Source organism: Purpureocillium takamizusanense, chromosome 9 (assembly GCF_022605165.1).
Source record: "Purpureocillium takamizusanense chromosome 9, complete sequence".
NCBI classification, from domain to species: domain Eukaryota; kingdom Fungi; phylum Ascomycota; class Sordariomycetes; order Hypocreales; family Ophiocordycipitaceae; genus Purpureocillium; species Purpureocillium takamizusanense.
Window position 1 is genome coordinate 1,741,120 of NC_063076.1, and position 25,713 is coordinate 1,766,832.

At 59.6% G+C, this 25,713-nt stretch overlaps 10 protein-coding genes across 12 annotated transcripts; 6 read left to right on the top strand and 4 right to left on the bottom strand.

The window, feature by feature from the left end:
* Positions 1 to 2,103: 2,103 nt before the first annotated feature.
* On the top strand, positions 2,104 to 6,054 carry RAD2 (DNA repair protein rad2). The gene has a single exon (XM_047991014.1). The coding sequence runs from the start codon at positions 2,251 to 2,253 to the stop codon at positions 5,803 to 5,805; it is 3,555 nt and encodes a 1,184-aa protein (XP_047847024.1). The 5' UTR covers positions 2,104 to 2,250; the 3' UTR covers positions 5,806 to 6,054.
* A 165-nt stretch (positions 6,055 to 6,219) lies between these two features.
* Positions 6,220 to 7,993, top strand: tfs1 (transcription elongation factor TFIIS). The gene is made up of 3 exons (XM_047991015.1): positions 6,220 to 6,507; positions 6,710 to 7,456; positions 7,523 to 7,993. The coding sequence occupies exons 1-3, from the start codon at positions 6,361 to 6,363 to the stop codon at positions 7,529 to 7,531; spliced, it is 903 nt and encodes a 300-aa protein (XP_047847025.1). The 5' UTR covers positions 6,220 to 6,360; the 3' UTR covers positions 7,532 to 7,993.
* On the bottom strand, positions 7,701 to 9,565 carry cys12 (Cysteine synthase). Its single transcript, XM_047991016.1, has one exon. The coding sequence runs from the start codon at positions 9,411 to 9,413 to the stop codon at positions 7,992 to 7,994; it is 1,422 nt and encodes a 473-aa protein (XP_047847026.1). The 5' UTR covers positions 9,414 to 9,565; the 3' UTR covers positions 7,701 to 7,991.
* A 229-nt stretch (positions 9,566 to 9,794) lies between these two features.
* Positions 9,795 to 11,748, top strand: JDV02_009364 (uncharacterized protein). Of its 2 annotated transcripts, XM_047991017.1 has the most exons (3): positions 9,795 to 10,248; positions 10,326 to 11,305; positions 11,376 to 11,748. In XM_047991017.1, exons 1-3 carry the CDS (start codon positions 9,876 to 9,878, stop codon positions 11,583 to 11,585), a joined length of 1,563 nt encoding a protein of 520 aa, XP_047847027.1. In that variant the 5' UTR covers positions 9,795 to 9,875; the 3' UTR covers positions 11,586 to 11,748. The 2 variants fall into 2 exon arrangements, with proteins under 2 accessions (XP_047847027.1, XP_047847028.1); XM_047991018.1 differs by having other exon boundaries at positions 10,326 to 11,748.
* On the bottom strand, positions 11,712 to 15,774 carry ALA1 (Alanine--tRNA ligase). The gene is made up of 3 exons (XM_047991019.1): positions 15,131 to 15,774; positions 12,347 to 14,958; positions 11,712 to 12,281 (listed from the first exon to the last, which is right to left on the bottom strand). Exons 1-3 carry the CDS (start codon positions 15,612 to 15,614, stop codon positions 12,105 to 12,107), a joined length of 3,273 nt encoding a protein of 1,090 aa, XP_047847029.1. The 5' UTR covers positions 15,615 to 15,774; the 3' UTR covers positions 11,712 to 12,104.
* Positions 15,581 to 17,132, top strand: JDV02_009366 (uncharacterized protein). The gene is made up of 2 exons (XM_047991020.1): positions 15,581 to 16,254; positions 16,334 to 17,132. The coding sequence occupies exons 1-2, from the start codon at positions 15,993 to 15,995 to the stop codon at positions 16,894 to 16,896; spliced, it is 825 nt and encodes a 274-aa protein (XP_047847030.1). The 5' UTR covers positions 15,581 to 15,992; the 3' UTR covers positions 16,897 to 17,132.
* JDV02_009367 (uncharacterized protein) lies at positions 16,907 to 18,137 on the bottom strand. The gene is made up of 3 exons (XM_047991021.1): positions 17,718 to 18,137; positions 17,530 to 17,658; positions 16,907 to 17,426 (listed from the first exon to the last, which is right to left on the bottom strand). Exons 1-3 carry the CDS (start codon positions 17,796 to 17,798, stop codon positions 17,124 to 17,126), a joined length of 513 nt encoding a protein of 170 aa, XP_047847031.1. The 5' UTR covers positions 17,799 to 18,137; the 3' UTR covers positions 16,907 to 17,123.
* A 1,170-nt stretch (positions 18,138 to 19,307) lies between these two features.
* Positions 19,308 to 22,841, bottom strand: HRD3 (ERAD-associated protein). Of its 2 annotated transcripts, XM_047991022.1 has the most exons (5): positions 22,362 to 22,841; positions 22,053 to 22,287; positions 21,829 to 21,984; positions 19,827 to 21,773; positions 19,308 to 19,767 (listed from the first exon to the last, which is right to left on the bottom strand). In XM_047991022.1, exons 2-5 carry the CDS (start codon positions 22,078 to 22,080, stop codon positions 19,421 to 19,423), a joined length of 2,478 nt encoding a protein of 825 aa, XP_047847032.1. In that variant the 5' UTR covers positions 22,081 to 22,287; positions 22,362 to 22,841; the 3' UTR covers positions 19,308 to 19,420. The 2 variants fall into 2 exon arrangements, with proteins under 2 accessions (XP_047847032.1, XP_047847033.1); XM_047991023.1 differs by lacking the exon at positions 22,362 to 22,841 and having other exon boundaries at positions 19,308 to 21,773; positions 22,053 to 22,220.
* On the top strand, positions 22,372 to 22,797 carry JDV02_009369 (uncharacterized protein; the record flags this gene model as incomplete). Its single annotated transcript, XM_047991024.1, has 1 exon — positions 22,372 to 22,797. The coding sequence occupies one exon, from the start codon at positions 22,372 to 22,374 to the stop codon at positions 22,795 to 22,797; it is 426 nt and encodes a 141-aa protein (XP_047847034.1).
* An 85-nt stretch (positions 22,842 to 22,926) lies between the features above and the next one.
* Positions 22,927 to 24,086, top strand: UNG1 (Uracil-DNA glycosylase; the record flags this gene model as incomplete). The annotated part of the gene is made up of 2 exons (XM_047991025.1): positions 22,927 to 23,276; positions 23,339 to 24,086. 2 exons carry the CDS (start codon positions 22,927 to 22,929, stop codon positions 24,084 to 24,086), a joined length of 1,098 nt encoding a protein of 365 aa, XP_047847035.1.
* Positions 24,087 to 25,713: the final 1,627 nt, after the last annotated feature.

The following is a 25,713-nucleotide window of genomic DNA, read 5'->3' on the forward strand; positions in this document are numbered from 1 at the left end:
ACAGTGATATCGATTGCAAAGTTGAAGTCGGGTCGGTGGAAGCGTCAATCGCTTGTCATCAACTGAGGCACTGGGGAAGCCCGAGTTCGATTCTCTGCGAGCATCCATAGGAATAGCGGAGGGGAACTCTCATCCGACACAGCTGATCAACGAGTATCCTCTGGTCGCCTACGAGTACACTGATAGGTAGTCACATTCAACGTTTGTGCCTTTGTTCACAGTAAACCATGCAGGCACTATCGCAGTTTATAATGAAAAAATTTTTTGTTTGCAGCTTTGTCACGACGTAGTGTCGCCGTAGCCGTAGGCCGAGGCCATGCCAGTAATAAACTCCAGTTTTCCGTCCGCCCGGCGGTAGGTCACTTGTCCCATCAGATGTGACGATTTACAGATTATACGATATCATAACGTGTACGCGCCACGCCGTCATCGCTTCAAGTGGAAGCCTGCGCGCAACTCCATATGCAAATAGCCCGAGAACTCAGCCGTCGCTCCGGGCATCGCGGTGTGCTTGCCATGGTCATTACGCCCCAGCTTCGCCATGAATGCCCCTAAGTTTGATTTTAGGCCTGATGCCCTCGATCGCCTCAAGTCGAGCGAGGGGAGGCCACATTTCGTCTCCCTGCATCTTGCATGACGTGCTGCTATGGAGTGTTCTTCTCAGCACACATCGTGGCTGCGTGGGTCGGAGCGGATGATCGAAACGGGCCGTTGGTCTGATTTTGACATGGTTAGTGAGGGACCTAACTACTTCGTATGGAGTCGAGTGTTTGAACATGAGTGATGCGAGATACTACTACCCCCGCCACACTTCCAACCTTACTTGCAAGTGCTCTTCACAATTCAGAAAGGGCTAGGTCTTGATTGTCTCCGTTTCTCTCTCCATCCCGTGCAACCCGGTTGTTGTCGCCGTACACCCGCTCTACGCCCACGCTTTGCTTCCTCGCGTTGATGAACTATGTACGCTAACCACGAAGGGCACGGCACCTTTTCCGAAGGCCTCTTCAAGAAGGCTTGAATTGTTAGGTCTTGGCCGATTACCCATACATCGCGATTATCAACTATCAGTCTACTTCCCGTGATCTCATACAAAGCCCTATCCTACCAGGCCAGTCTCTGTGTCTTCCGGCGAACGCGAGAGGCTACATGTACCTGAGCTATAAGACCAATGTTACGCAACGTCGTTTGATCCAGCCACCTGAGACCTGCATCATGAATACCGTCCCCCCTTGTGCGACTGGACACTATCTGAAGGACGGACGACTGGAGCATCCGAGCATATAAAGCAGCAATGCCGCCTAGCTTCTCTGCCAGTTCTCCTACGCCTTGGAACCAAACATAAAATAAATAATTGAGCCTCTGCACTTCCAACAGAGTCCCGACTTATTCGCGCTGCGCCATCGTCTCAACTCGAAGCCCCGCGCACCTCAAGATGCTCCTTCCGACGTTGACTGCAGCCCTTCTCGGTGCATCGGCCGTGGTAGGAGGGAGTACGATAGTTGTACGGGGACCCAAGCCAAGGTGGGTATAACATGGCAGCCTAGATGCCTAGATGCCTACCTAGGTAGGTAGTTCAATGACTGGGCCTCTTGGGGGTGTGCTGTGCAAACTCTGAGTCCTTCTACGCCGCGGTCTGTTCAAAGACAGTTGTGTACTTGGCACGTCTACCCGCGGGTCTAAGTCTGAGGTGCAAGATGAGGCCCTCACCCCGGCCGAGCGTGGTGGCATTAGTGGGACGTGATGTTCGCCCCCAAGCCGCCCGGCGGGGAGCTATACCTAAGGTAGTAAGCAGAACACAGGTATCCAGTACCTCATAAGGAGGCACATTTCCAGGTAGTGCCTGGTATGCAATACTTGTATTGTTGAGCTATACAAGGTACTACCTAAGGTACCTTAGGTACTTAGGCACCTCCAGTACGAAGTATACTGTACAGGTACGCTTATTTACGCGCCAACTGACGGGCTAAGCTAATGTGCCCGTCTCCACTGAACCTTCCTTGTAGGCTTCCAAGGTTGCACTCACGGTCACTAAACCGACCGTGAATCTCGCCCCCCTCTAGTTCACTCATTTCCATTGGGAATCGCTTGACTTCGTCCTTCAACCAAACCAATACATCATTACGCGGCCGCCGACTACGTACCATGCCGCCGCCATGAGGAGACAGCTCTGGGCACCCTTCGCCATGACCATTGATCCTTGATGCTTGCTTGCATTCTGGGCGGCTCTTCGTCCCCGCAAGCACTGTCGTCATGGGTGTCAACGGGCTTTGGACTGTCGTCCAGCCGTGCGCTCGCCCGACCAACCTCGCCACCCTCAACCGGAAGCGCCTCGCCGTCGACGCGTCCATCTGGATATACCAATTCCTAAAGGCCGTGCGCGACAAGGAGGGGAACGCGCTGCGCAACTCGCACGTCGTCGGCTTCTTCCGTCGCATCTGCAAGCTGCTATGGTTCGGCATCCTGCCCGTCTTTGTCTTCGACGGCGGCGCCCCTGCCCTCAAGCGCGCCACCATACAGAGGCGCCAGCGCAGGCGCGAGGGCCGTCGCGACGATGCCGTCAGGACCGCCGGCAAGCTGCTGGCCGTCCAGATGCAGCGCATCGCTGTCGAGGAGGAGGAGAAGCGCAAGAAGGAGCAGCAGGACGCCGACGTTGCCGCACGCGAGGCCCGCCTCCAGGAGGACGACGTAGCTGCCGCGAGCACCGCAGATGTCGGATACATGGCTGAGATAGGCATGTCGCCACAGGAAAAGGCCCAGTCGAGGAGGTTCCACAAGCAGGACGCGTACCACCTCCCCGAACTTGACGGCGGAATAGCCTCCATGGGCAAGCCCGACGACCCGCGCATCATGAGTGTCGAAGAACTCGAGGAGTACGCTCGACAGTTCCACAATGGGGAGGACATCAACTTGTATGACTTTAGCAAGATCGATTTCGACGGCGATTTCTTCAAGAGTCTCCCCGCTCCGGATCGATATAACATTCTCAACGCCGCCAGGCTACGAAGTCGGCTCAGAATGGGCCTTAGCAAGGACCAACTAGACGACATGTTCCCCGACAGAATGGCCTTTTCCAGGTTCCAGATAGAAAGAGTCAAGGAGAGAAATCATCTCACTCAACGACTCATGGCCGAAGTGGGCATGACGGGTACCGACTTGACCTTGGGAGTAAATGCCCGCGTCGCTGGCGAAAGGGACCGCGAGTACATTTTGGTCAAGAATGAAGGCGCCGAGGGCGGCTGGGCCTTGGGCGTCGTCAGCAAAGACAAAGACATTGGAGAGGCGCACAAGCCCATCGACGTAGACGCCATCCAGGTGCAGTACCAGACCAAGGACGCGGAGGAGGAGGAAGATGACGACGACTTCGAAGACGTCCCCATCGAAGGCCTGAATCGTCTTCCGAAAGCAACTCCCGTAAACCTTGGCGTCACTCACGCCGCACGGGAAATGGCAGCCCAACGGCAGCGGTTCCACGAGAACCAGTCACACGCCACTACAAGCGAACAAGACGATGACGAGTCTCTCTTTGTTGGGGGCAACACCGGGGAAACGGCCTCTATTCTTGGAGGCGAACCACAGGAGAGGATGCACCCGGAAGAGGAGGACGATCTCAGCCGCGCGATTGCTTTGTCTCTCAAGAACCAACACGACTTCGACAAGGATTCGGATGCCGACGAGGAGTTTGAGGATGTGCCCGAGGCTGCACCAGAATGGACACAGAAGGCTGTGAAGGAGTCGAGGCCGATAATGTCCAACAGCGGTTCCATGATCGCGCACATCGTCAACAACAGAGCCAGCGCAGCTGTGCCCAAGCGAAAAGAAGAGACGGCGCCCCATGAGAGCGACAGCGAGGAGGATATGCAGACCGTGTTGGCTCGGTCGCGGAAAGCAAAAGCAGCGCAGCCCAAACCCGTCGTGGAGAACAAGAAGAACCCGTTTGACGGACCGTTGCCGTTTCCGAAACTCGACTGGCGCAAGTCACTGTTCGCAAAAGGACCTACGGAGGAGGGCAGATCAGACACAGGTCAGGCCGATGGCAGCGGTATAATAGCCGATGATATGGCTGGCGGGTTCGAAGCTGAGCAGCCTCAAGAGCAAGATGGGCCCCTGCCATTGCCCCCTTGGCTGGTCGACAACACAGACATCAGAGAATCACTGAAGAAGCAGCAAGACGCCGAGCGAGAGATCAACGAAGAAGACAGACGAGAGGCGGAAGAGGAAGAGCGGAAGATGCGACGAGACATGCAAGATCGTTTGATTGAGATCGACTCATCATCGGACGATGGGAGCGACGTTGAGATTGTCGAGATCCCACCTTCACCGGAGCCACAGGACGGCCAGGAATCGCTGACCATCGGCGCCATTGAAGAAGCTACGAGTGGGGTCGAGGACGCCCAATCTACAGCATCCCTGGTGCGGGGAAGAAGCCAGGTCCCAACACCAGAGTCAGCATCTGAAGAGCAAGACACGGCCCAGGATCCGCAAGGTGGTAGTGAATTGTTCTCGGAAGCAGGACCGGCATCAGCCACTCCGGAGCCAGAGTTCGAGGACGTGCCAGAGGTAGAGCCGACAGCGGCGCCATCGGCACCAGTACGCGAAGAGTCACCTCTGTTCCCCGAAGCTCCTCAGAATGCCTCACAGTCCGAATCTCAAACCCAAGGCGGGGCCACACTTGATGACCCGTTTGCGGACGTGGAGTACGACGAGTTCAGCGATGCTGAGGATGAAGAGCTCATGATGCAGATGGCCGCAGAGGCCGAAGAACATGCCAGATTCGCGAGCGAGCTGAACCAAAAGTCAGCGGCGCAGAACAAGGAGGATTACGAGAAAGAGCTGCGGGCTTTGCGCAATCAGCAGAAGAAGGATCGCCGCGATGCAGACGAAGTCACGCAGGTCATGATTTCAGAGTGTCAAGCCCTCCTGCGTCTCTTTGGCATCCCATACATCACCGCGCCGATGGAGGCTGAAGCCCAATGCGCTGAGCTGGTGCGCCTAGGGATCGTCGACGGCATCGTCACGGACGACTCGGACACGTTCCTGTTTGGCGGCACGCGGGTCTACAAGAACATGTTCAACAGCAACAAATTTGTCGAGTGCTACCTCGGTGTAGATCTCGAAAACGAAATGTCACTCTCGAGAGAGCAACTCATCTCCCTCGCGCAGCTTCTTGGCTCAGACTACACGGAGGGCCTGCCTGGCGTCGGCCCTGTCACCGCAATCGAAATTCTGTCTGAATTCCCCGGAAAGCGGGGACTAGATGACTTCCGGGAATGGTGGACCGCAGTTCAATCCCAGAATCGACCCAAAGAGGCCGACGCCTCGTCGCCCTTCCGCAAAAAGTTCCGCAAGTCTCAGGCAACGAAGCTCTTTCTCCCCCCGGGCTTCCCGAACCCTGCAGTGTACGACGCGTACCTCCAGCCGGAAGTCGACCACAGCGCGGAAGCCTTCCAGTGGGGCGTGCCGGACCTGGAAGGGCTGCGGCGCTTCCTCATGGCGACGATCGGATGGAGCAAGGAGCGCACGGACGAGGTGCTGGTCCCCGTGATCCGGGACATGAACAGACGGGACGTAGAAGGCACGCAGAGCAACATCACGAGATACTTTGGGGGCGGCGTAGGTGTTGGGGCCAAGGAAGCCTTTGCGCCAAGACAAAAGGCTCAGGGCAGCAAGAGGATGCTGGCCGCGGTGGACAAGCTGCGAGCCAACGTTGGAGGCGCTGAAGGGGCCGCGGAGAGCAGCCAGAAGTCATCCAGCAAGCGGAGGAGGACGGCGAAGAGAGGGGCCGTTGTTGATGCTGAAGATGAATAGACATGGTGGTGGCTATCTACGATGTATAAGTATGGCCTGGTCAAAGAGCTTCCCGCGCTCGCTCCGAGCCCCGGTCTGAGCTCAAGATCGTGCATGGCAAGAAGCAAGCCACCCGTCGTTGTCGAGGGATCTCGCACGGCTTTTACAAGTACAAAGGAGCAGCGCTTCATTCGCAAGGCTCTCAGCTCATGTACGAGCCTACAACCAGGCAATTTAATGCCATGAATTGATGGCAAGTCGCCGCATAAGTGCAGTCAAAGCTCGAAGCAAACATTTTCAGGGTTGTGGTGACGTCTTCAGGGTAGGAGGGAGGTTGCTCGAAGTTGTCGCATTCACTGCGCGCACCCCAGGGCACCGCGGTTAAACGCCGGCTCCGACGCCACCCCCCCAGTCTTTGCAAGCCCAACGAACGTCCCTGAAACTCCGAGTCGCGCGACCAACTCTAACCCCACGATCTCGCACCATTTGCCCGCCCACGTCGCCAACCGCGACCATCCGTTTCGGAGCCGCTCTTTTTTTCCTGCATCGCATCGCATAGCATTCGCACCCGCAGTTATGCCCGCCATGATGGACCAGCGCGAGCTGGAGTCGCGCGTCAAGGCGCTCAACAAGTCGGTCGCCGCCAACGAGCCGCCCGAGAGCGCCATCAAGCTGCTCGACTCGCTCAAGAACGACGCCGCGCCGACGGAAGAGATGCTTCGGGTGAGTGCATAGCCCCCCTTCGGCCCCCCCGCAACCGGTGTCGTTTCGTCGCGTGTGGCTTGCGCCTTGGCGACGCGTGCAAGGTGTATGCTGCTGCGTACGTGATTGCCGCGTTGCGAATGCGCCCGGCATTTGCCCCAGATGTGGGAGGCGTTTCGACCGGAGGCGAGCTGTTACTGACAAACGACTTTCTCTCTCGCAGGCGACCCGTGCCGGCATCATAGTCGGAAAGCTGCGCTCAAACCCGAACAAGGAGATCGCCCGTGCCGCGTCTGAACTCGTCATCAAGTGGAAGAAGCTCGTCGAGCAGGAGAAGAACTCGAAGCTCCAGAAGACCAAGGGCTCTCCTGCTCCCGCGCCGGCTTCGTCGCCCGCCGCTCCCGCCCCCACGAGCCTCAAGAAGACCTTCACGGGCGACCCGGAGAAGCGCAAGTACGACACTGACGGCGTAGACATCAAGCGCACCGACTCCAACGTCCGCAACCAGTGCATCGGCCTCATGTACAATGGCCTCGCCTACCGGTCCACGGAGGCGGGCTCCGACGTCATCGCCAAGGCTGTTGCCGTCGAGCATGCCATCTTCGTCGCCTACAAGGGCGAGACGGCCGACTACAAGAAGAAGATTCGCTCGCTCTTCTCCAACCTCAAGACCAAGTCTAACAAGGAGCTCGGTCCGCGCGTCATGTCGGGCGACATCTCCCCCGACAGATTCGCCGTCATGACCGACGAGGAGCTCAAGAGCGAGGACCAGCGCAAGAAGGACATTGAGCTGGAAAAGGAGAACATGAAGAAGGCGCAGGTGCCCATGGCGGAGAAGAGCATCAGCGACAGCCTCGAATGCGGCCGCTGTAAGAAGAAGAAGGTTAGCTATACGCAGGCACAAACGAGAAGCGCCGACGAGCCGATGACGACGTTTTGCGAATGCATGAACTGCGGTCATCGTTGGAAAGTAAGCGATGCCACATCCCGCCCAACATGCATGTCGAGATGGCGCTGAGACTAACACGGCGGACAGTTCTCATAAAAAGTTCGAGCGTCGGCGGGCTACAAGGCGTTTTCAATTCGCGACGGTAACGGGAGTAGGTCATTTCGCATTGGCGTGCGTGGTATCAAAGTCCGGGGCGACCGGGCGCGCGGGACTGGGAGTTTGGGAACGAGATATATATCACTGCGACTTGGCAACGCGCACGACGGCTCAAGGGACTGGGCATGCGTTTGTGCTTTTCATCTTTATTTGTTTCTTTCTTCGTCTCATGCCTCATCCCTTTCTTTCTGCGTTGCTGACGCTGACGGGTTAGTTTGCATGGGTGGAGGTGGTTATTTTTGGTTGGGCCCTGCTTCCGCTGCTCGCGTGTGCGATGCAGAGTGTTAGATTCGAGACACGGCCGCCAGTACATTTTAGACCGTCTATTTTGTTTGTCAGAATAGGACCTTTCTTCAGCGACTCGGAAAGACGAGGCCATGCACAGTGGTATCTATATAATCTATGGGGATGGCGGGCGAGTGATGCCCAGCTCCTGGAACAGGTCGATGGCCTCTTCCTCCTCGAGACCCATCTCCTTGATGCGCTTCCAAAACTTGCTCAGGTGTCGGGTGCCCGAGTCGCACAAGATGGTGACGACGCGGCTCCCCTCGGGCAGGGCCATGGCGGCCTGGACAGCGGCGACGCAGTTAACGGAACTGCTGCTGCCGACAAAGATGCCGTCGTTCTCGACGAGCCAGCGGGCCATGCGGCAGGCCTGCTCGTCGGAGACCTTGACGGCGTCGTCGATGAGGTCCCTGCCGGCCTCGAGGTTCTCGGTGACGCGGTTGATGCCGATGCCCTCGACGATGGAGTCGACCTGCTGGCGGCGGCGGGTGCCCTCGCGCTCCGTCGACGAGTACATGACGCCGTGGGTGATTTTATTGTAGAGGCCGCTCCCCTGGGGGTCGGCGAGGACGACGCGCAGGGCGTCGAGCTTGGCCTCGAGCTTGAGGTAGCGGGCGACGCCCGAGATGGTGCCGCCGGTGCCAGCGCCGGCGACGAAGGCGTCGAGGCGGCCACCGTCGGTCTGGGCCCAGATCTCGGGCCCCGTGGTGGCGAAGTGGGCGTGCCAGTTGGCCTCGGACTCGAACTGGTTGGCGAAGAAGCCGCGGCTGCCGTCGTCGGCGCGGCGCTCGTGCTCGGCGGCGCGGGCGCGGGCGAGGTTGACGAAGTGGCGGGGGCTGGTGATGGGGGCGACGGGGACGCGCTCGACGCGGGCGCCGAGGTGATGCAGCAGGTCCGACTTCTCGAGGGCCTGGTCGTCGGGCATGCAGATGTGGGCGCGGTAGCCGCGGGCGCGGGCGAGGGTGGCGAGGGAGATGCCCGTGCTGCCGACGGTGCCCTCGTAGATGGTGTCGCCGCGACCCGGACGCAGCAGGCCGCGGCGCTCGGCCTCGGCGATCATGGACAGGGCGACGCGGTCCTTGGGGCTGTTGCCGGCGCCGTTGAGGAACTCGGCCTTTGCGAGGATGGTGCGGCCCGTGGCGACGGAAAGGGAGTGGATCTCGACGAGGGGCGTGTTGCCGATGCACGACTCGATGCCGGCCGCGACCGCGGTGCTTTTGCTGTCGCCATCGAAAGCCGAGGGGACGGGCAGCGGCGCCGTCGTCGGCCATGACGATGGCTCCTGCTCCTCGCGGTCCTCAAGCTGCACGGGCGCTCCGCCGCCGCCCCAAAAGAAGCTGCTCCGCCGTCGGCGCGGACCGGCGGACGAGCGGGCGGCGGCCCCCCTCCTGCGACGGCTGCCATCCCTGCTGCCCTGGTACCACTGCTCCAGGTCCGGGTAAAAGTCCTTGAAGCCGAGGGTGACGAGGATGCCGGCGGCGAAAGCGGCGGCGAGGGCGGCGGACCCGTAGGCCTTGGGGTGGTCGCTCAGAGACATGTTTGTCTTGTGACGATGAGGGCGATTATATGAGTTCCATAGCCTGAGGATGATTGTGGTGATGGTGCTCAATAGCAGCGGCCTGGGGCATAGTCCGAAGACGGGTGGATGGGCGGTGGTGAGGTTTCGGAATCGGGATCTGATGTCATGAGGGTTCCTGGCCTGTTTGGGAAATCGTGAAAGAAAATACATGGACAAATTCCATGCTAAAAAGGTACCCCTGCTTGGCAGGCGTTTTGCGACACACCCCACCACTCACCCACGCGCACACCCGCCAGCGCCCAGCGCAGTGCAGGCACCTTCGGATCATTCCACCCCCCGATCGCCGGCCAATAATGGAGCTCCGGCCAGCAATTGCTTGCCGTCCTTCAACCTGCAAGTCGACGCACCACCACCACCACCTCCTCCACCTCCACCTTCAACCGAACTGGCTGCTGCCCCTCGCCGAGCAAGCCGCCCGCCATGGACTCCCCCGTCGTGGCCCAGCTCTTCCGGCAGCTGTTTCGCCATCGGCCGCGGGGATGTCAGGGCCTGCCGCCCCCAACTCTCGTCGTCCATGGACGCTCGCCTCGCCGCAGCGCCTCCGTTTCGGCTGGCGCGCACCACTATCTCCACACGAACGGACACTCCTGCTCCTCCCGCTCGTACGCGACGAGAGCTTCCCGCGACCGAGGCATGAAGTCCAACGAGAGCCGCTGGCAGCAGCGCACACACATCATGCCCGAGGACAGGAGAGAAGAGTTCGCCGAGTACCCGTACATGTCCATCCAAGACCTCAAGCGGCGCACCGAGCGCCCGCGCAAGGTCAAGATGCTGCTCCGCGACTTCATCGACGGTTCGTCCGCGCTGCCCTCTGCTGCTTTGCCCGTGACGCCCGACTGACCAATGGATCCATTGGGCGGCGACCTGCAGACTCGCTGTACAACCCCTCGTACGGCTACTTCTCTAAGCAGGCAGTCATCTTCAGTCCCGGCGAGCCCTTTGACTTCAATGTCATGCGCGACGAGCTCGAGTTCCAGTCAGAGCTAGGCCGTCGGTATACCGAGTTCGAGGATGCCCTCGACGACGCAGAGGGCAGCGAGAACCCGACCCGCCAGCTGTGGCACACGCCCACGGAGCTGTTCCGTCCCTTTTACGGCGAGGCCATCGCCCGCTACCTCGTCTCCAACTACCGCCTTACCACCTATCCCTACGACGATCTGCTCATCTACGAGATGGGCGCCGGCCGCGGCACCCTCATGCTCAACATACTCGATTACATCCGCGAGGTCGACCCTCAGGTCTACGCCCGCACCCGCTACAACATCATCGAGATCTCCCCATCCCTTGCCGACCTGCAGAGCCGTCACCTGCTCTCCACCGCCGAGTCGCGCGGCCACCGCGAGCGCGTCGATATCATCAACAAGAGCATCTTCGAGTGGGACCGCTACGAGCCCTCCCCCTGCTTCTTCCTCGCCATGGAGGTTTTTGACAACTTTGCCCACGACGGCATTCGCTACGACATGGCCACCGAGGAACCCCTTCAGGGCCACGTTCTCATCGACGGAGACGGCGACTTCTACGAGTTTTACGTCCACGAGCTCGACCCTGTCGCCGCCCGCTTCTTCCGCGTCCGCCACGCCGCCACTGGCGGCCAGTATCCCAAACCCTACCACTCCAATCCCGTCCTGCGCTACCTCTCCACCAAGATGCCCTTCGCCGCCAACCTCTCGGACCCCGAGTTCATTCCCACCCGCCTCATGCAGTTCTTCGACGTCCTCGAGAAGTTCTTCCCCGCCCACCGCCTCGTGACGTCCGACTTTGACGCCCTGCCCCAGGCCGTCAGGGGTCTCAACGCCCCCGTCGTGCAGACGCGGTACCAGCGACGCATGGTGCCCGTCACGACGCCCCTGGTAATTCTGGCCCCCTTGCCATCTCCCCCTTTCGTGAATGCTGACTGATGGCGCCGGCGCGCACATGCAGGTCCATCAGGGGTACTTTGACATCCTTTTCCCCACCGACTTCCGCATCACCGAGGCCATCTACCGCGCCATCACGGGCAAGCTCACGCGCGTCATGTCTCACGGCGACTTTATGCGCCGCTGGGCCTACGTCGAGGACACGGAGACGCGCAGCGGCGAGAATCCACTGCTGACGCACTACCGCAACGCCAGCGTCCTCGTGACTGTATGAGTATGCCGACTGTGGGGCTCGCCCGTTGTGGCTATTGGAAGGAAAGTCTGCATGAGTGGTGTGCGCATCATTGCTGCGGCGGTGGCTGTAACATATATAGACGTGTACATGTACATAGAGAAAGGAACGGCATGACAGGCGAATATACCCCCTTCTGGCTCGGCAATCGCTCGTATACTATTGCCGCCGCTCACCCAGTTGCCACCTGAGCTACACCCGAGCTACAGGGAGGACTCAATCGTGACGTCTATTTCTGTCAACCGAGCCAGACGGCAAACCCCTCCCCCTTTTCGGGTCCTAGTCTGCGTCGTCGACCTTCAAACTAGTATTTTTCACACTCGCGCCGGAAACATGCCCACCCTAACCGAAGTTGGCATCTAGTTAATTCCCCAAAAAAGCCCAAGATCCATCCACCTATCTAATCAGGCGGCGGGGGGTTGGCCGAACGACGACGACGCGATAGACATCCCCCCCTCCAACCGACCTCATCCATCCCAGCTCATGTTACATAAATCCATCCTACAGCTTCAGCTTCTCATCCAGCCACTTCGTCGCCGTCTCCACACCGTCGTCAATCTTGTCCGGGTTGGTGCCCTGGCCCTGCCGTGTGGGCTCCTTGCCGCCAGACCGGCCGCCGACAACTTCGGACACCGAAGCCGCCCACTTCTCGGCGGTGACGCCCTGGGACGCGAGATGCTAAACAAGACTGTCAGTAAAAATCCAGGACCAAGTCAATTCGCTGCAGCGGCAAGGGAACGTACCGAGCCGACAAACACGCCATGAACCACGGCGCCGTCTTCCTTGCTGCCGCCAAAGAGATAGACAGACTTCTCCTTGTCCTTGCCCTGGAAGTGCTTGATCACCTCCGTTAAGGCCTTGGCGTTGCCGCCAATGGGCAGCCTGCCGACGAACCACTTGGCGTCCTCGTTCTTCTCAAAGTGCTTGAGCACCGTGTCGAGGGCCGTCTTGGTCTCGGCCTTCTGACGCTTCTTCTGCTCGTTGACGACCGACGTGGTAATCTTTTGGAACCGCTGGTTGAACTCATCCTTGGTGAGGGTAGAGATGACCAGCTGGCTCAGTTCTTGCGACACGGCCTTGACCTGAGCCTCCTTCTCGGCACCGAACGGCAACGCCTCGAGCGCATCCAGCGTCTTGGCAAACTCGGCTGCCTCTCGCTGCACCTGGTGCGCCGCCTCGCCAGTGTAGGCGATGATACGGCGGATACCCTTGGCGATGCCGCTCTCCTCGACGATGACGAGGTCCTTGATCAGGCCCGTCTGCTCGACGTGGGTACCGCCGCAGAATTCGACACTATACTCGCGCCATTCTGGCTTCTTCGGGTCCTTGAGCATAGTGTCGACGTCCATGCCAATCGACACAACGCGCACGGGGTTGGGGTATGTCTCGCCAAACACGGCACGGACGCCCTCGATCTGGCGCGCAAGGTCCAGATCAACATCCTTGGAGAAGATCTTATAGTTCTTCCGGATGTCGGCGTTCGACATGTCCTCAATTTTCCTAAGCTCGTCGATCTTGACCTGAGCCTTGTGCGAAAAGTCAAATCGCAGCTTCTCGTTGTCGACCAAAGAGCCCTTCTGGTTGATGTCATCACCCAGCACTTGTCGCAGCGAGTGGTTGAGTACATGCGTGCCGGAATGGTTGTTGCGAATCGGCGACCGCCGGAGTTCGTCGTACTCGCAGATGACCTTGTCGCCGGCCGACAGCTCGCCATACTCAATGTAACCGCTGTGAAGGATATAGCCGCCGTACTCCTGGACGTCCATGACCTTGAACTCGGCGACGTCGTCGATGACGATTCGGCCGGTGTCGGCAACCTGACCACCAGACTCGGCATAGAAGTTGGTGCTGTCCAGCAGGATGCCGATGGCAGTTTTCGGCTTCAAGTCCTTGGTGGAGTTGTGGAAGGTCTTGCCATCGAAGATGAGCTGCACCTTGCCCGTGCTATCACCCTTGACGAATTTGCTGTCGTCGTTGGTCCGGCTGACCTTGCGCTGCTGCTCCAGCTCCGCAATCTGGTGCACATCGAGCTTCGCAAACGTCTCCACCGACTCCTTGACGGCCTTGCTGGCCTCACGCGCCTTCTCCTTGGCGACGTTCACCTCCTCCTCGTCGATGTCTAGGCCGCGCTCCTCCGCCATCAACTTGGTCAAATCGACCGGGAATCCAAAGGTATCATAGAGCCTCCACACGATGTCACCGTCAAGCTTCTTGACGTTGTCCTTGGCCGCCTTGGCGGCGTACTTTTCGAACTGAGCCTCGCCACGGTCCAGCGTCCGCGAGAACGCCTCCTCCTCTTCGTCGAGAATCTCCTTGAGATCTACCTGCTTCTTGACCAGCTCGGGGAACTGCTCGCCCATATGATCAACCAACGCAGGCAGGATCTTGGAGAAGAAGGAGCCAATCTCGGCGTTGAGGTATTTGCGCGCATATCGCACGCCTCGTCGCAGGATTCGTCGAATAACGTAGCCGCGGCCGTCGTTGTTGGGCACTGCGCCGTCGGAAATCGCAAACGACAGGGTTCGGATGTGGTCCGCAACGACTCGGTAGGCGGTGTCGATACCGTCTGCGTCGTCCTTGCCGTACTTGTCGGTGTAGGGCCTGACGCCCGTGACCTCCTGGATCTGCTTGAACAGCGGAGTGAAACAGTCGGTGGCGTAGTTGGACTCGGTGTTCTGCAGCGCAGAGACCAGGCGCTCATAGCCCATGCCAGTGTCGATGTGTTTGGCGGGCAGGGGCTTCAGGCTCTTGTCTTTTTGACGATCGAACTGCATGAAGACAATGTTCCAGATCTCGACGACCATGGGGTCGTCCTCGTTGACGAGGCTCGCCGCGTTGCGTCCGCCGATTTTGTCGTAGTGCACTTCGCTGCAGGGACCGCAAGGACCCTGATCGCCCATCTCCCAGAAGTTATCCTTCATGTTTCCGGGGAGGATGTGGTCCTCGGGGACACCAATGGCCTTCCACAGCTCCTTGGCCTCCAGATCGGGTTCGAGGTTCAGGGACGGGCTGCCCTCAAAGTATGTGACGTAAAGGCGCGACGGATCCAGTCCGTAGACCTTTGTGAGCAGCTCCCACGACATGGCGATGGCCTCCTTCTTGAAGTAGTCGCCGAAGGACCAGTTGCCCAACATCTCGAAGAAGGTATGGTGGTAGCTGTCCTTGCCGACATCGTCGAGGTCGTTGTGCTTGCCGCCGGCGCGGATGACTTTTTGCGAATCGGCAGCGCGCTTGAGGCTGGCCATGGGGTCCGACTTGCCAATGGTGCCGAGGAAGATGGGCTTGAACTGGTTCATGCCCGCGTTGGTGAAGAGCAGCGTGGGGTCATTGTGGGGGACCACGGAGCCGGAGGGCACTGTCACGAAGGATCAGCATGCGCAGCGGAAAATATAGATGGATGGCGTGCGGCATCAAGAGTCCGGACCGAACGCAAGAGAGCGTGAAAGCCCCGGCTAGGCGTTGCGTTTCGGCGGCGCGAGACCGTTGAAGGGTGGGTGGCGACGGGCCCAAAAGGCAAAAGAACTTACCGATAGCGTGACCCCGCTGCTCGAAGAAGTCGAAGAAGGTCTTGCGCACCTTCTGCGCGGGCCACTGGATCTCGCTCATTTTTGCTGCAGTCGAGTAGAGGCGCCGCAGGCAGGAGATTGCGGGAACCCTGGTCGCGAGGATGCGTGAGGGCGTCGTCGTGATGGTGGTGGTGGTGGTGGTGGTGGGAGGAAGGGTCCGAGGCGACGGCAGCGGTGGTGGTGGTGGTGGTGGTGGTGCTGGACGGCGGCGGGGTAGTCGCGGATGATGGAGGAGGAAGAAACGGTGGTAGCAGTGGTGCCAATTGCGGGTGCGGGGGGCTTGGGCGGTGGGCGACCCAGAGCTGGAGAAATAGAAACTTCTACAAGCGTGAGTCAAGGGTACAAGAGGGCAGCCGGCCGCTGTCGGCCCAGCGCCAACGATTGGAAGCACGCGCCCTGCTGCTGCTCCCACCGTTGCTGCCCACGCCGCCTCCTGCATCTGCATCTGCCCACGTCCGCCCTGCGCGGTTCCTGTGCGACTTGTCACCTGAGCTGCAATTCAATCCAATCTGACTCAACGAAGCTGCGGCCCGCTGCGCACGCACGCACGCGCACACGCATCCAAGCACACGACGAAGCCGTCCTATCGTCACGCCGCGCCGACTTCGCCGTCGCCGTTGGGTCGGATCGAAAGGAGAGCTCTCACGTGCGGAAGAAAAGGAGAGCTGGGAAGAGAACTCCAAAAAGAAAGAAAAAAGAGACACCCCGCGCGTCGCCCAATACTGGCTGGCACACCGGGCGCGGGTTGAAGCTCTGATTGATCTATCGATCGCTCTGCCGGCCGGGACGAGGAAGGAGGAAAAGAGTCGTTCCGTTGTTGAGGATGATGGTGCAGCAGGGAGCCAGACTGCAATCTCCCCACAGCGCCGCCGTCGCCGCTTTGTACCCCGGCGCCGCCGCCGCCGCTGCCGCCGCACCAAGAACAAGACCAGCGGCGGTGGTGCCTCAGACAGTGACCGTGCCTGCGACCACGACTGCGACTGCGACGTCGCCCACGCATGCCGGCAGCAAGAGAAAGGCCGACGCCCAGGATAACAACAACAACAATGAGCGGCTCTCCAAGCGACTGAGCCTGCTCAATCTCGGTACGTGCTCCCTCTCTCCATCCGCTGTCCTGCAGGGCCGGCCCCCCCGGACGGACCCATGCTAACTCCCCCCCTCCAGAGCAGAATGGATCAAAACTCTACGTTCCCGTCGAGTCGGCGGCTCATCGACTCCCCCCTGCGGCCAGCGTCATCGGCAACAACAATAGCGGCAATGGTAACAACGGCGACGCCCACGTAGGCGACCAAGACGACGACGTGATGCACGTCGACGACACAAAGCACAAGGTCTACATCTACAACATGGACGACGAGCTCTCGTCGTCCTCCGACAACGAGAGCGACGACGGCAGACTCGTCTTCCTGCCAGACATCGAGAAGCACCTGCGCCAGAACCGCATCCCGCCACACGTTCTCGTCAACAGCGACGGGGAGCTCGCCGGCATGCAGATGGTACTCTACAGCGATCCCAAGTCCCTCTCCGTGCCCGAGGAAAAGGACGGCGTGCGCAAGGCCATCATCGAGGCGCGGCACCGCGTCCGAGAACGCCAACGGCTGGAGCGGGAGTGCGCCACCATGATCGACGACGGCCCAGTCGCCGGGACCCCGGCGCTGCAAGTCGACACGACACAAAGCGCCGCTGCGGACAGCGACTACGACGACGACGCGATGGATATGGACTAGACACGATATACCCTGATTACGCTGGCGTTTTGGAATAACAGCACACCTAATCTGCTAAAACTACCTGACTCTTTAGCGAGCGCAATACAACAATGCTTTCCACGAATTCCCGGGGCTGCTTCGTTCCACCAAGGATCGACAGAGATGAGACCTGCTTTATCTTGCAATCTTCCTTGCTCCAACCCAGACCTTCTCCCTGGCGTGTCCAGAACTCACACCTCCTCTCTTCACCGCATGTTCCCGGGTGGCGGAGGCCCACCACCAGGCGGCGCATAGTCCGGCGCGGGATCTGCCTCGGCGGGCCGCCTAGTAGGCTCCGTCCGCCATTGCGACGGGTCGACCTTAGTGGCCCCATCTGGAGGTCCGGCCGGCGGGCCAGTGTACATGGGCGGGCGATTCGGATCGTACACGGGGGGCGCCGCCATGTTACCCATGTGGTAGGCATTGGGCTGATAGTAGCCGCCTCCGCCCTGCTGTGGCCAGCTGTTCTGGTACTGCTGCGGTTGCCAAGCCCGTCGACTGACCAGGCACTAGTAGTCGACCAAGCTGCGTCAGCACACAATGTGTCTTCTCAAAGGACATCGAGAAAAGGGCAGAAATTGCAAAAGAGAATAGGCGGTAGTGGGAACTTACTCGGTGGTAAGCCAACGGCTGGAGGCCCTTTCGCAGCCGCCGCTTCGCGTGCAAGTAGCCGCCGAGGATGTACCCCATGATGAGCAGGAAGATGACGAGGAAAATGACCCATTTGACGATGATCCCCTCCTGTTTGTCGGCCGAAGCATGTCAGCGTCGTTCCATGTGTCCCAGCGTGCCCAACGTACCCTGCTGTGCCACCACGGCACTAACCAGTCCCCTTCCCTCACCCAACCGGGCGGTACATCGTCTCGTGCGCGTATGCCCATTGCGAGCGCGCTGCTTCTTCGGGTCGCCGTCGTCGCTGTCGTCGTCACCGTCGTCGTCACCACCGCGACCGATAAGTGCGGGATGATCCGAGAATGAATGTGTGTTTGGGTGCTGTTTGTTGTATGTCGGTGTTGGCTCGTTGACTCGGTTTTACGAGCGGGCGTTGATGGAACCGCGAGATAGGGTGGCCAGCTATGTAGGCGTGGAAGACCCTGTTACTGCTGCTGCTGCTGCTGCTGCTTCGGGACTAACAAAGGCGCGTCTCGTCAATGCACCCCTCTCACGATGCCTATGCAGCAAGCAGACAAAATAGACGCAGGGCGGGAGACTGGGCGGCGAGAAAGAGGGAGAGGAGAGGTGGGTTGCAGGTATTTGAGTGTCGCAGCATTGAACATCATCTGGCGTGGCTGAGCCACCAACAAGGGGGCGGCGGCAGGAGGGAGGCGGCCCACCACCACCCAGCCGTGCCCGCGTCCATGCCCCCCGGTGTGGACAACTTCACAGGTACTAAGGTAAGGTGCAGTATCGACGAGTACGTACTTCGTGCGTGGGCCTCGAAAACACACCACTCCGCCCTGTAACACGCAGCGTCACAGGTCACGTATTGGGTGCTGGCCTGCCCGGCCCCCGGCGTACGTGGACCCTTATTACTACCTACGTAGCTACGTACTAGTACGTACCCAAGCACAGCAACAGGCGCCCGCCCAGCCATTCCGCTGCAGCCCCCCAGGGGGAAGAAGGGAAGGTGACGGGGGTTGCACCGCGTCCCCTGATGAAGCGCCCGGTTCCACCACGGACGACGACGGCCTCCGTGAAGGGGTCCCCGTCCCGCGTGTCTGTCTCTTCGACAAGACGTGGCGGCAAGCCTCCCAGGCCGCCCGCTCGCCCGCCCCGCCGCCGTCATCAGCCGGCTTGGCCAGCTCCCGAGCGTGAGGTGGGCCTGCCTGCCTGCCTGGCTTCCGCGGCACCTGCGGATGATCTGCCGCCGTTGGCATGAATGAGGCGCTCACACCTTACATACCTGTACATACATACACCGCTGCTGCAATGCAAATCCCTCGGCACTGCTATTTCGTACGTGCATCTTTCTACCTTAGTAGGGTACCTGTACTAATATGTCGTATCAGTAAGTAGTAAGTTAGTCACGGGTAATTACCTGTAATAAGAGTGCTTCCCGTCGGCGCGCTCCATGCCCTCTCTCCCGCAGTGCTGTTCATTGTCACAGCCCGTCGTTACACGCATCCCGCGACTATCCGCCGCGAGAAACCTACCCATGCTCACCCCTCACTGCGCTCCCAAGTCCCATGAACGAAGTATAGGTGTCACCCCCCTCCCCGGCTTTCTTCACTGTGCCGACAACCGAAACCCCTGTCCACTCGAGTTTCATGCCGTACGGCTGCACGGCCGGACCAGAGCATCACCGACCAAGAGCTTTCAAGCACAAAGCACATATACCACGGGCCGTTGCAAGTAGGACAAGTATCGCAGTACCGTAGAAACAGAACCGGAACGAGTGCCGTGCCCGTTCGCTCGCAAACAAACATCGCTCTCATGCTTGCCGTAAACGCCTAACCATAGATAGGTACATGGATACAGTTGATGCAGCACTGCCCTGCCTGCATCACAAACCCACCCCTCCCGCAGCCCACCCGCGGAACGCATCACCTCCGTCAACAGGATTCCCTGGCGGCGGGTGCCCCCCTGCGCCCTGGTTCCGCCTTCGCTCCTCCTCGGCCTGCGCGTGCGCTTGCTGTATCCGCTGCCGCCACCACAGCAGGAAGACAAGAGCCATCGTGATGCCGATAATCACCACGCTCTCAACCACGCCTCCGTCATCAAAGTCTTCTTCTCCGGCACCAATTGTGCCTTCATACATGTTGTCATTGTACACTTCGTCTTCGTAGTAGATGTTATCGTCTTCAAGAAAGTTGGCAATCCACTCCGACAGCGACCAGTCCTTGCCCTTCTCTGTAAACTGGTCAGCATAGGTATCCTACACCTGGGCAGGCAGCACAAGTGGGACGTACTTGGCTCGTCTTGTATCGAGTGCACAGAGCCGTGGGTGAGCGTGTTCCAAGCACTGCGAATCCTGAGCTTGAGCAAGCTCAGCGTGACCGGAAGGTAGGCCTCCTCGTTGACCTCCAACGCGTGGTCATAGTAGCGCTTAGCCAGGTGGAAGTCTTGCGTCAGCCCGATGCCGTTCTCGTGCATCCATCCCAGGTTGAATAAGGCCTGCGCGCTCTGGGAGTAGTCTGATGCCCCAGTGTAGCATTGGACCGCCTTGCCGACATCCTGGTTGGTTCCAATGCCGTAGAAGTAGTAGTCTCCCATCTTCACCATCGAGTCAATATTGGACTGCCTTGACGATCGCGTCCAATAGATGAGAGCCAGGCCGGGGTTCTCCAGGAGCTCAGCCTCGTTCCTGTGCTTCCGCAGCCACTGTGAAAACGGTATCTTGGATCGTCCTGTGTCGAGCAGGTAGGCCACGTTCGTCTGCGCCCTCTCGTAGCCCTGTTCGGCGGCCATCAGATACTCCAAGAATGCCAGTTCGTGATCTCCGGCCTCGTACGCGTCATTTGCGTCGCCCCATGAGGATACGAGCGGCTCCGCCTTTTCTGCCACAGTCTTGTAATACGACATGGCCATTCCGCAAAGTCTTTCTCGGCCGACGCCGTGATACACCATCTCTCCAAGATAATAGTGGGCCTCGATGTTGCCGTGCCTCGCAGCCAACTCAAAGTGGTTGTTGGCAATCCTGAGGTCCTCGGGTTCGCCCTGATCGAGGTAAAGTCTGCCCATCTGAACTTGCGCTGGGGCATAGTCCTGGTTGGCGGCGGCTGTGAGCAATTCCATGGCCAGCTTGACGTTTTCCTTGCCACCGTAACCGTTGAGCAGCATGAGACCCCGCCCGTACTGCGACTGCGCGTCCCGGAGCGATATGCCGCGGTCAAACCATATTTTGGCTCGCTCAAAGTTTTGCACCACGCCGTCTCCTCTCAGGTAGATGCGGCCGATGTAACCAGCGGCCTGAGCTGCCGTCCGCTCCATGTCCTTGGTATAGGATTCGACGACGCGGTTGTCCTTCTTCCAATACCTGGATGCTGCCAGGTAAAAGTATTTCCTGGCAAGCTCGTAGTCTCTGTCGAGGCCACGCTGTCCCTCATAGTAGATCCGTCCGAGGTTGAAGGAGGCTTTCGAGTCGCCTTTTTGAGACACGAGGTCGAGATACTCGATGACGTCGCCAATAGCGGCGCGCGTCGAGTCCGAATACGCGTTCACCTTTCGAGAGTTGATGCCCGAGCTGGACACGCTCGCGCCCTCGCCATATATGCCACCGTCATCGTCCGAAATGCGCCACCCCTGGAACACCCACGACATGCCACCTGGGGGACCGGCACGATACCAATTGATAGCCTTGTCGGCAACCCTCTTGTAATACCTGACAGCCGACTCGCAGCTCTTTGTCGCGCCTATTCCGCTGTGGTGGCGAAATGCCGTTGCCATTTCGGCTCGAGTATCGCCCCTGACGGCCGCAAAAGTGTAGTACAGGAGAGCTTTTGCCTGGTCCCGAGGAACGACATTGCCAATTCCAGTAGAGTGATACAGCCCCAGCATGTACTGCGCCGTCGTGTTGCCGTGGGCGGTGGCGAGTTGCTTGTAGTGGTTGTAGGAGGCATGGAGGTTGCGCGGATGGCTGTAGTTGCCAAAGAAGTTCAGCTCGGCGAGGAGGAAGAGGGCGTCGGAGTTGTTTTGATGAGCGGCTTCCCCGAGCAGCTCGACTGCGTTCAAGAGAGGGCCAGAAACGGGTTTCGAGGGCTTGTGGGTGGACGGAGCCGACGCAGGCCCCGTTGGTATCACTTTGCCCAGGTATCGAAGCGTCGCACCAATGATGCCGGATGACTGATGCTTTCGTCGTCGAGACGAGCGCGGGATCTTTTGGAGCTCTGAGAGCGCGGATTCAACTATATCGGCACCTGCGACTGGTCAGCTGCTGCCATATTCGCCTGTGAGCGGATTCGGTCGGCGGACCTGGCTGGCGAGCGGCCGGCTGAGCAGGCTCTTGAACTACATCCGTTTTGGGGCCCAACCCATGATTTCGCGGGTCGCGACGGGCGAGCTTCTCCTCCTGGGCATCATGGTAGTATTTTGCGTTGGTGCCCAGCACGGCGGCCGCCTGCGAAAGGACTAGTTGCGGAAGAGTTAGACTTGGCCGAGGACGATTCGGTCGGGGTGATGGAGGGGCGTCGACATACCAAGCAAGCACACGGCCGAGCTCTTCATTCTGGGCAATCACTGCTTGCCTGGAAGTGATGATGGAGCTCGGAGCATTGCGCGACGCAGGCATCCGTCGGGGAGAGGTGTGGAAGTGACGGATGTCAAGCAGCAGGATGTCGCGATCGAGCTACAAGCTGTCCACTTCGGCCCAGTTACGTAGCGTCAACGGCGACAGGGGGGTTGTCCCGCCACGATGGATGACTAAGATTTGTGCTCCATAGTGCGTTACCTTATGTACGAGACCGAACAATCACGGGACTAGACGCGAAGCTCTGGCCAATGCTCACTTATAGGCTTATGAAAGTGCTCCAACAACATGTCAGTGCAAGCGATGCGACCCCAGAACATAGGCTTGCGCGCTTTGTAAGTTCCGCGACCATCGCCGCAGCCACATGCAACCGAACGAGTGATTACGAGTATCGTCGCCTGAGACTTGCTTCTGCTGGCCGTCACTGCTGCCTCCGCGTGGCTGCCCCAGCGAATGGGCAAGGCAAATGCCCCGGCCCCGACCCCACACGGCTGACCGGTGGGCTGTGCCAGTTCCAGCTGCCTGCCACTGACACGCCAAGCTTGAACGTCGAGCAGAGCGCGTTAAATGGGTTTGCCCTCCGCGTCTCCTCGACGCGCCTCACGAAGCTGCTTTGCACACGACATCCGTCAACGGCCAGTGCAGCGTCCGCCCTCCCGCACCCGGCCCAAACAATTGCCATCTTGCTACTTTAAACTCTTCTATACTCTGTCAACTGCAAGATTTCGTTAGTCGAAACGTTCAAGCTGTTGTGTCGTGTTAGAGGGCTTCGATTCGTTGTCTGGTCGACTCGTCCCTACCCGACGCAGCAACGGCACCTCGTCATGTCGGCAGTCAAGCGCAAGACGAGCTCGTCGGCGACCGAGTCTGAAGCCAAGAAGATGAAGGCCAACGGCAGCATCACGTCCTTTTTTGGAGCACCGAGGCCGAAGCCTATCGATGCCTCCGCACCCGCACCCGCAGTCAAGTTCGACAAGCAGAAGTGGGTCGACAGCCTTACCCAAGAGCAAAAGGAGCTTCTGAAGCTTGAGATCGAGACGCTGGACCCGAGCTGGCTGGCGCACCTAAAGGATGATCTCGTGACCAACGAGTTCCTGGGGCTCAAGAAGTTTCTCGACAGAGAGACGGCTGCCGGCAAGAAGTGGTTCCCACCCAAGGAAGACATTTACTCCTGGTACGTCTCGCTGACGCTGCGAACGGTCGACCCCTGCTCAACTGTTTTCTAACGCGTGCTAGGTCCCGACATACGCCGTTCAGCAACGTCAAGGTCGTCATCGTAGGCCAGGACCCATACCACAACGTGAACCAAGCGCACGGCATGGCCTTTTCCGTGCGGCCGCCCACGCCGGCGCCTCCGTCCCTCAAGAACATGTATAAGGCGCTGAAGAAGGACTACCCGAGCTTTGTGCCTCCGCCGAACAATGGCGGCTTGCTCATCCCATGGGCTGACCGCGGCGTGCTAATGCTCAATACCTGCCTCACGGTGCGCGCACACGAAGCCAACTCGCACTCCAACCGGGGCTGGGAGCGCTTCACACAAAAGGTCATTGATCTTGTTGCGCAGAAACGGACACGAGGAGTCGTCTTCATGGCTTGGGGCACTCCAGCCGGAAAGCGAGTGCAGAAGGTGGACAAGAGTCGCCACCTTATCCTACAGAGCGTCCATCCCAGCCCCCTGAGTGCGTCTCGCGGCTTCTTCGACTGCGGACACTTCAAAGCCGCAAACGAGTGGCTTGTCAAGAGGTACGGTGATGACGGCGAGATCGACTGGGCGTTGACTGCCAACACATCTACCAAGAAGGTTGTGCCGCTGGCAACCGTCGAGGAACCAAACCCAAAGGCTAACGGGGCATCGTCGCCCGCGGCCGCGCCGAAAGTCGCGCCGAAAGCCACGCCGATCAAGGCCGAGGACGACTTTGGTTCCGACGATGAGGAGGCGCTCGAGGAGGCTCTGAAGCAGGCTGAGGAGGATGCAAAGAAGTAATGCTTCAGTGACTTTAAAAGCGTCCTCTTTTGGCCGTATTGGATGGCGAAACTTGGGAACTAGGCTGCCTTACCCAGGACGAACGCTTGCTTGGGCGCGGCCTGCTTCATTTGTACGATAGTAGTCGCAACCTGCGAGCGTGTTGTAGTTGACAAATCTGGAGTTCAAATCGGATCTGTACCGGCCTCTGCCACAGTGCGTGGTTCGGATCGGGGTGCATGCATGACGACGAGCAGCACGGGCCAGCCGACAGATACAACGCCCGCGCGGCCTAGGACGACCCGTGGCAGTCCATTTCGACGTCGCCTTGCCTCTCGGCCATCGGATCGCGCAGTCGAGCGGCGGGTGGTGCATGATTCATGCTCGGTGGCTGCAGGGCATCTGCCGGCGCCAGCTCATCATGCACGAAGGGGCTGGCGAACTTGGCACGCCGGGGCGCCAATGAGCAGACGGCGGAGGGCGATGACCGGGGGAGGCTCGGCGGCGGTGACAGTCGCCAGCTCATCCTGCAGCACGCTCTGTGTCCGTCACCATGACCGCACATGACGCTGTTCCGAGCATAACATGAGAGAGCGGCCAATGGCCAGCCACTGCGGAGGTAAAAGGTCTTGCTTACTCACGAGATATCCGGCACCAGGCCCTACGAAGCATCCACGTAGGATGCCATTGGATTTCTTGGAACAGGATCCGCTCCCAGCTGAAACGAGTGTGGTGTGCTTTGTCTGCCATTCGCAGTATACGACAGCGAGTGTTTGGACGATTGACGCCCGTGAGAAGGGGTCGATAGGGTTGACGAGGCGTCATGGACCTGGGTAGGGCACCTGCAATGCAAGACTCTGTGCGTTCTCGTGAGGTACCACTAGATGTAGGAGGAAGGCACATCAGACGGGATACGCCGTCGATGGGCGCCGGCCGGTCGAAGTTCCCGAGGGCCTAGCGCAGGTCTTGGCAGGCCAATGACGCCCTAGCCCGCCACCTCCGAATGCCAGGACACGTCTAGTCGGCACTCAATTGATTTGGGCCCCTGGCAGCCTGACGAGGCGTCGGTATGGGACACAGCGCACAGCACACTTGTTCCGGCCTCATGCCTCTTACCTATGCACCACGACTACGACGACGACGATGGCGACAACGGGAGGCACGATTCCGGGCCGTGGCGCCATGGGCTTCGCTTGCCCGCCCGCACGAGCGTAATGATGAACCAAAAGAGTAACAAAAAGAAGAAGACGGGAGGCAGGGGAAATTGGGGTACGTACGTCACTAAGAGAGATGAGACATTGCGGTCGACCTGCATGAGCAACGTCGGCAGAGGGCGAGGAGGAACAGCAGGACCCTGGCCACCACCTGGCTCTCGGACGGGGGGCCGGCACACGGCGCGCGAGTCGAGAGATGGTACTGCCCTGCCCTGCCCTGCTGGCTGAGGGTCCGGGGGAAACGGCCGGCTGGGCGACGGTGGCAGGCTGCCCTGTGTGTGCTATGCATACATACCTACGTGCGTGCGTGCGTGCGTGCGTACCCTATCCAGGGGATGCACATGCTCGACGTTCGCCAAGACCAGCACAGAGGACAGACGTGGAGTCGCCTCTGACCGAGATGAGCGCCCATGGGGCGGGCTGGTGGTGCGACG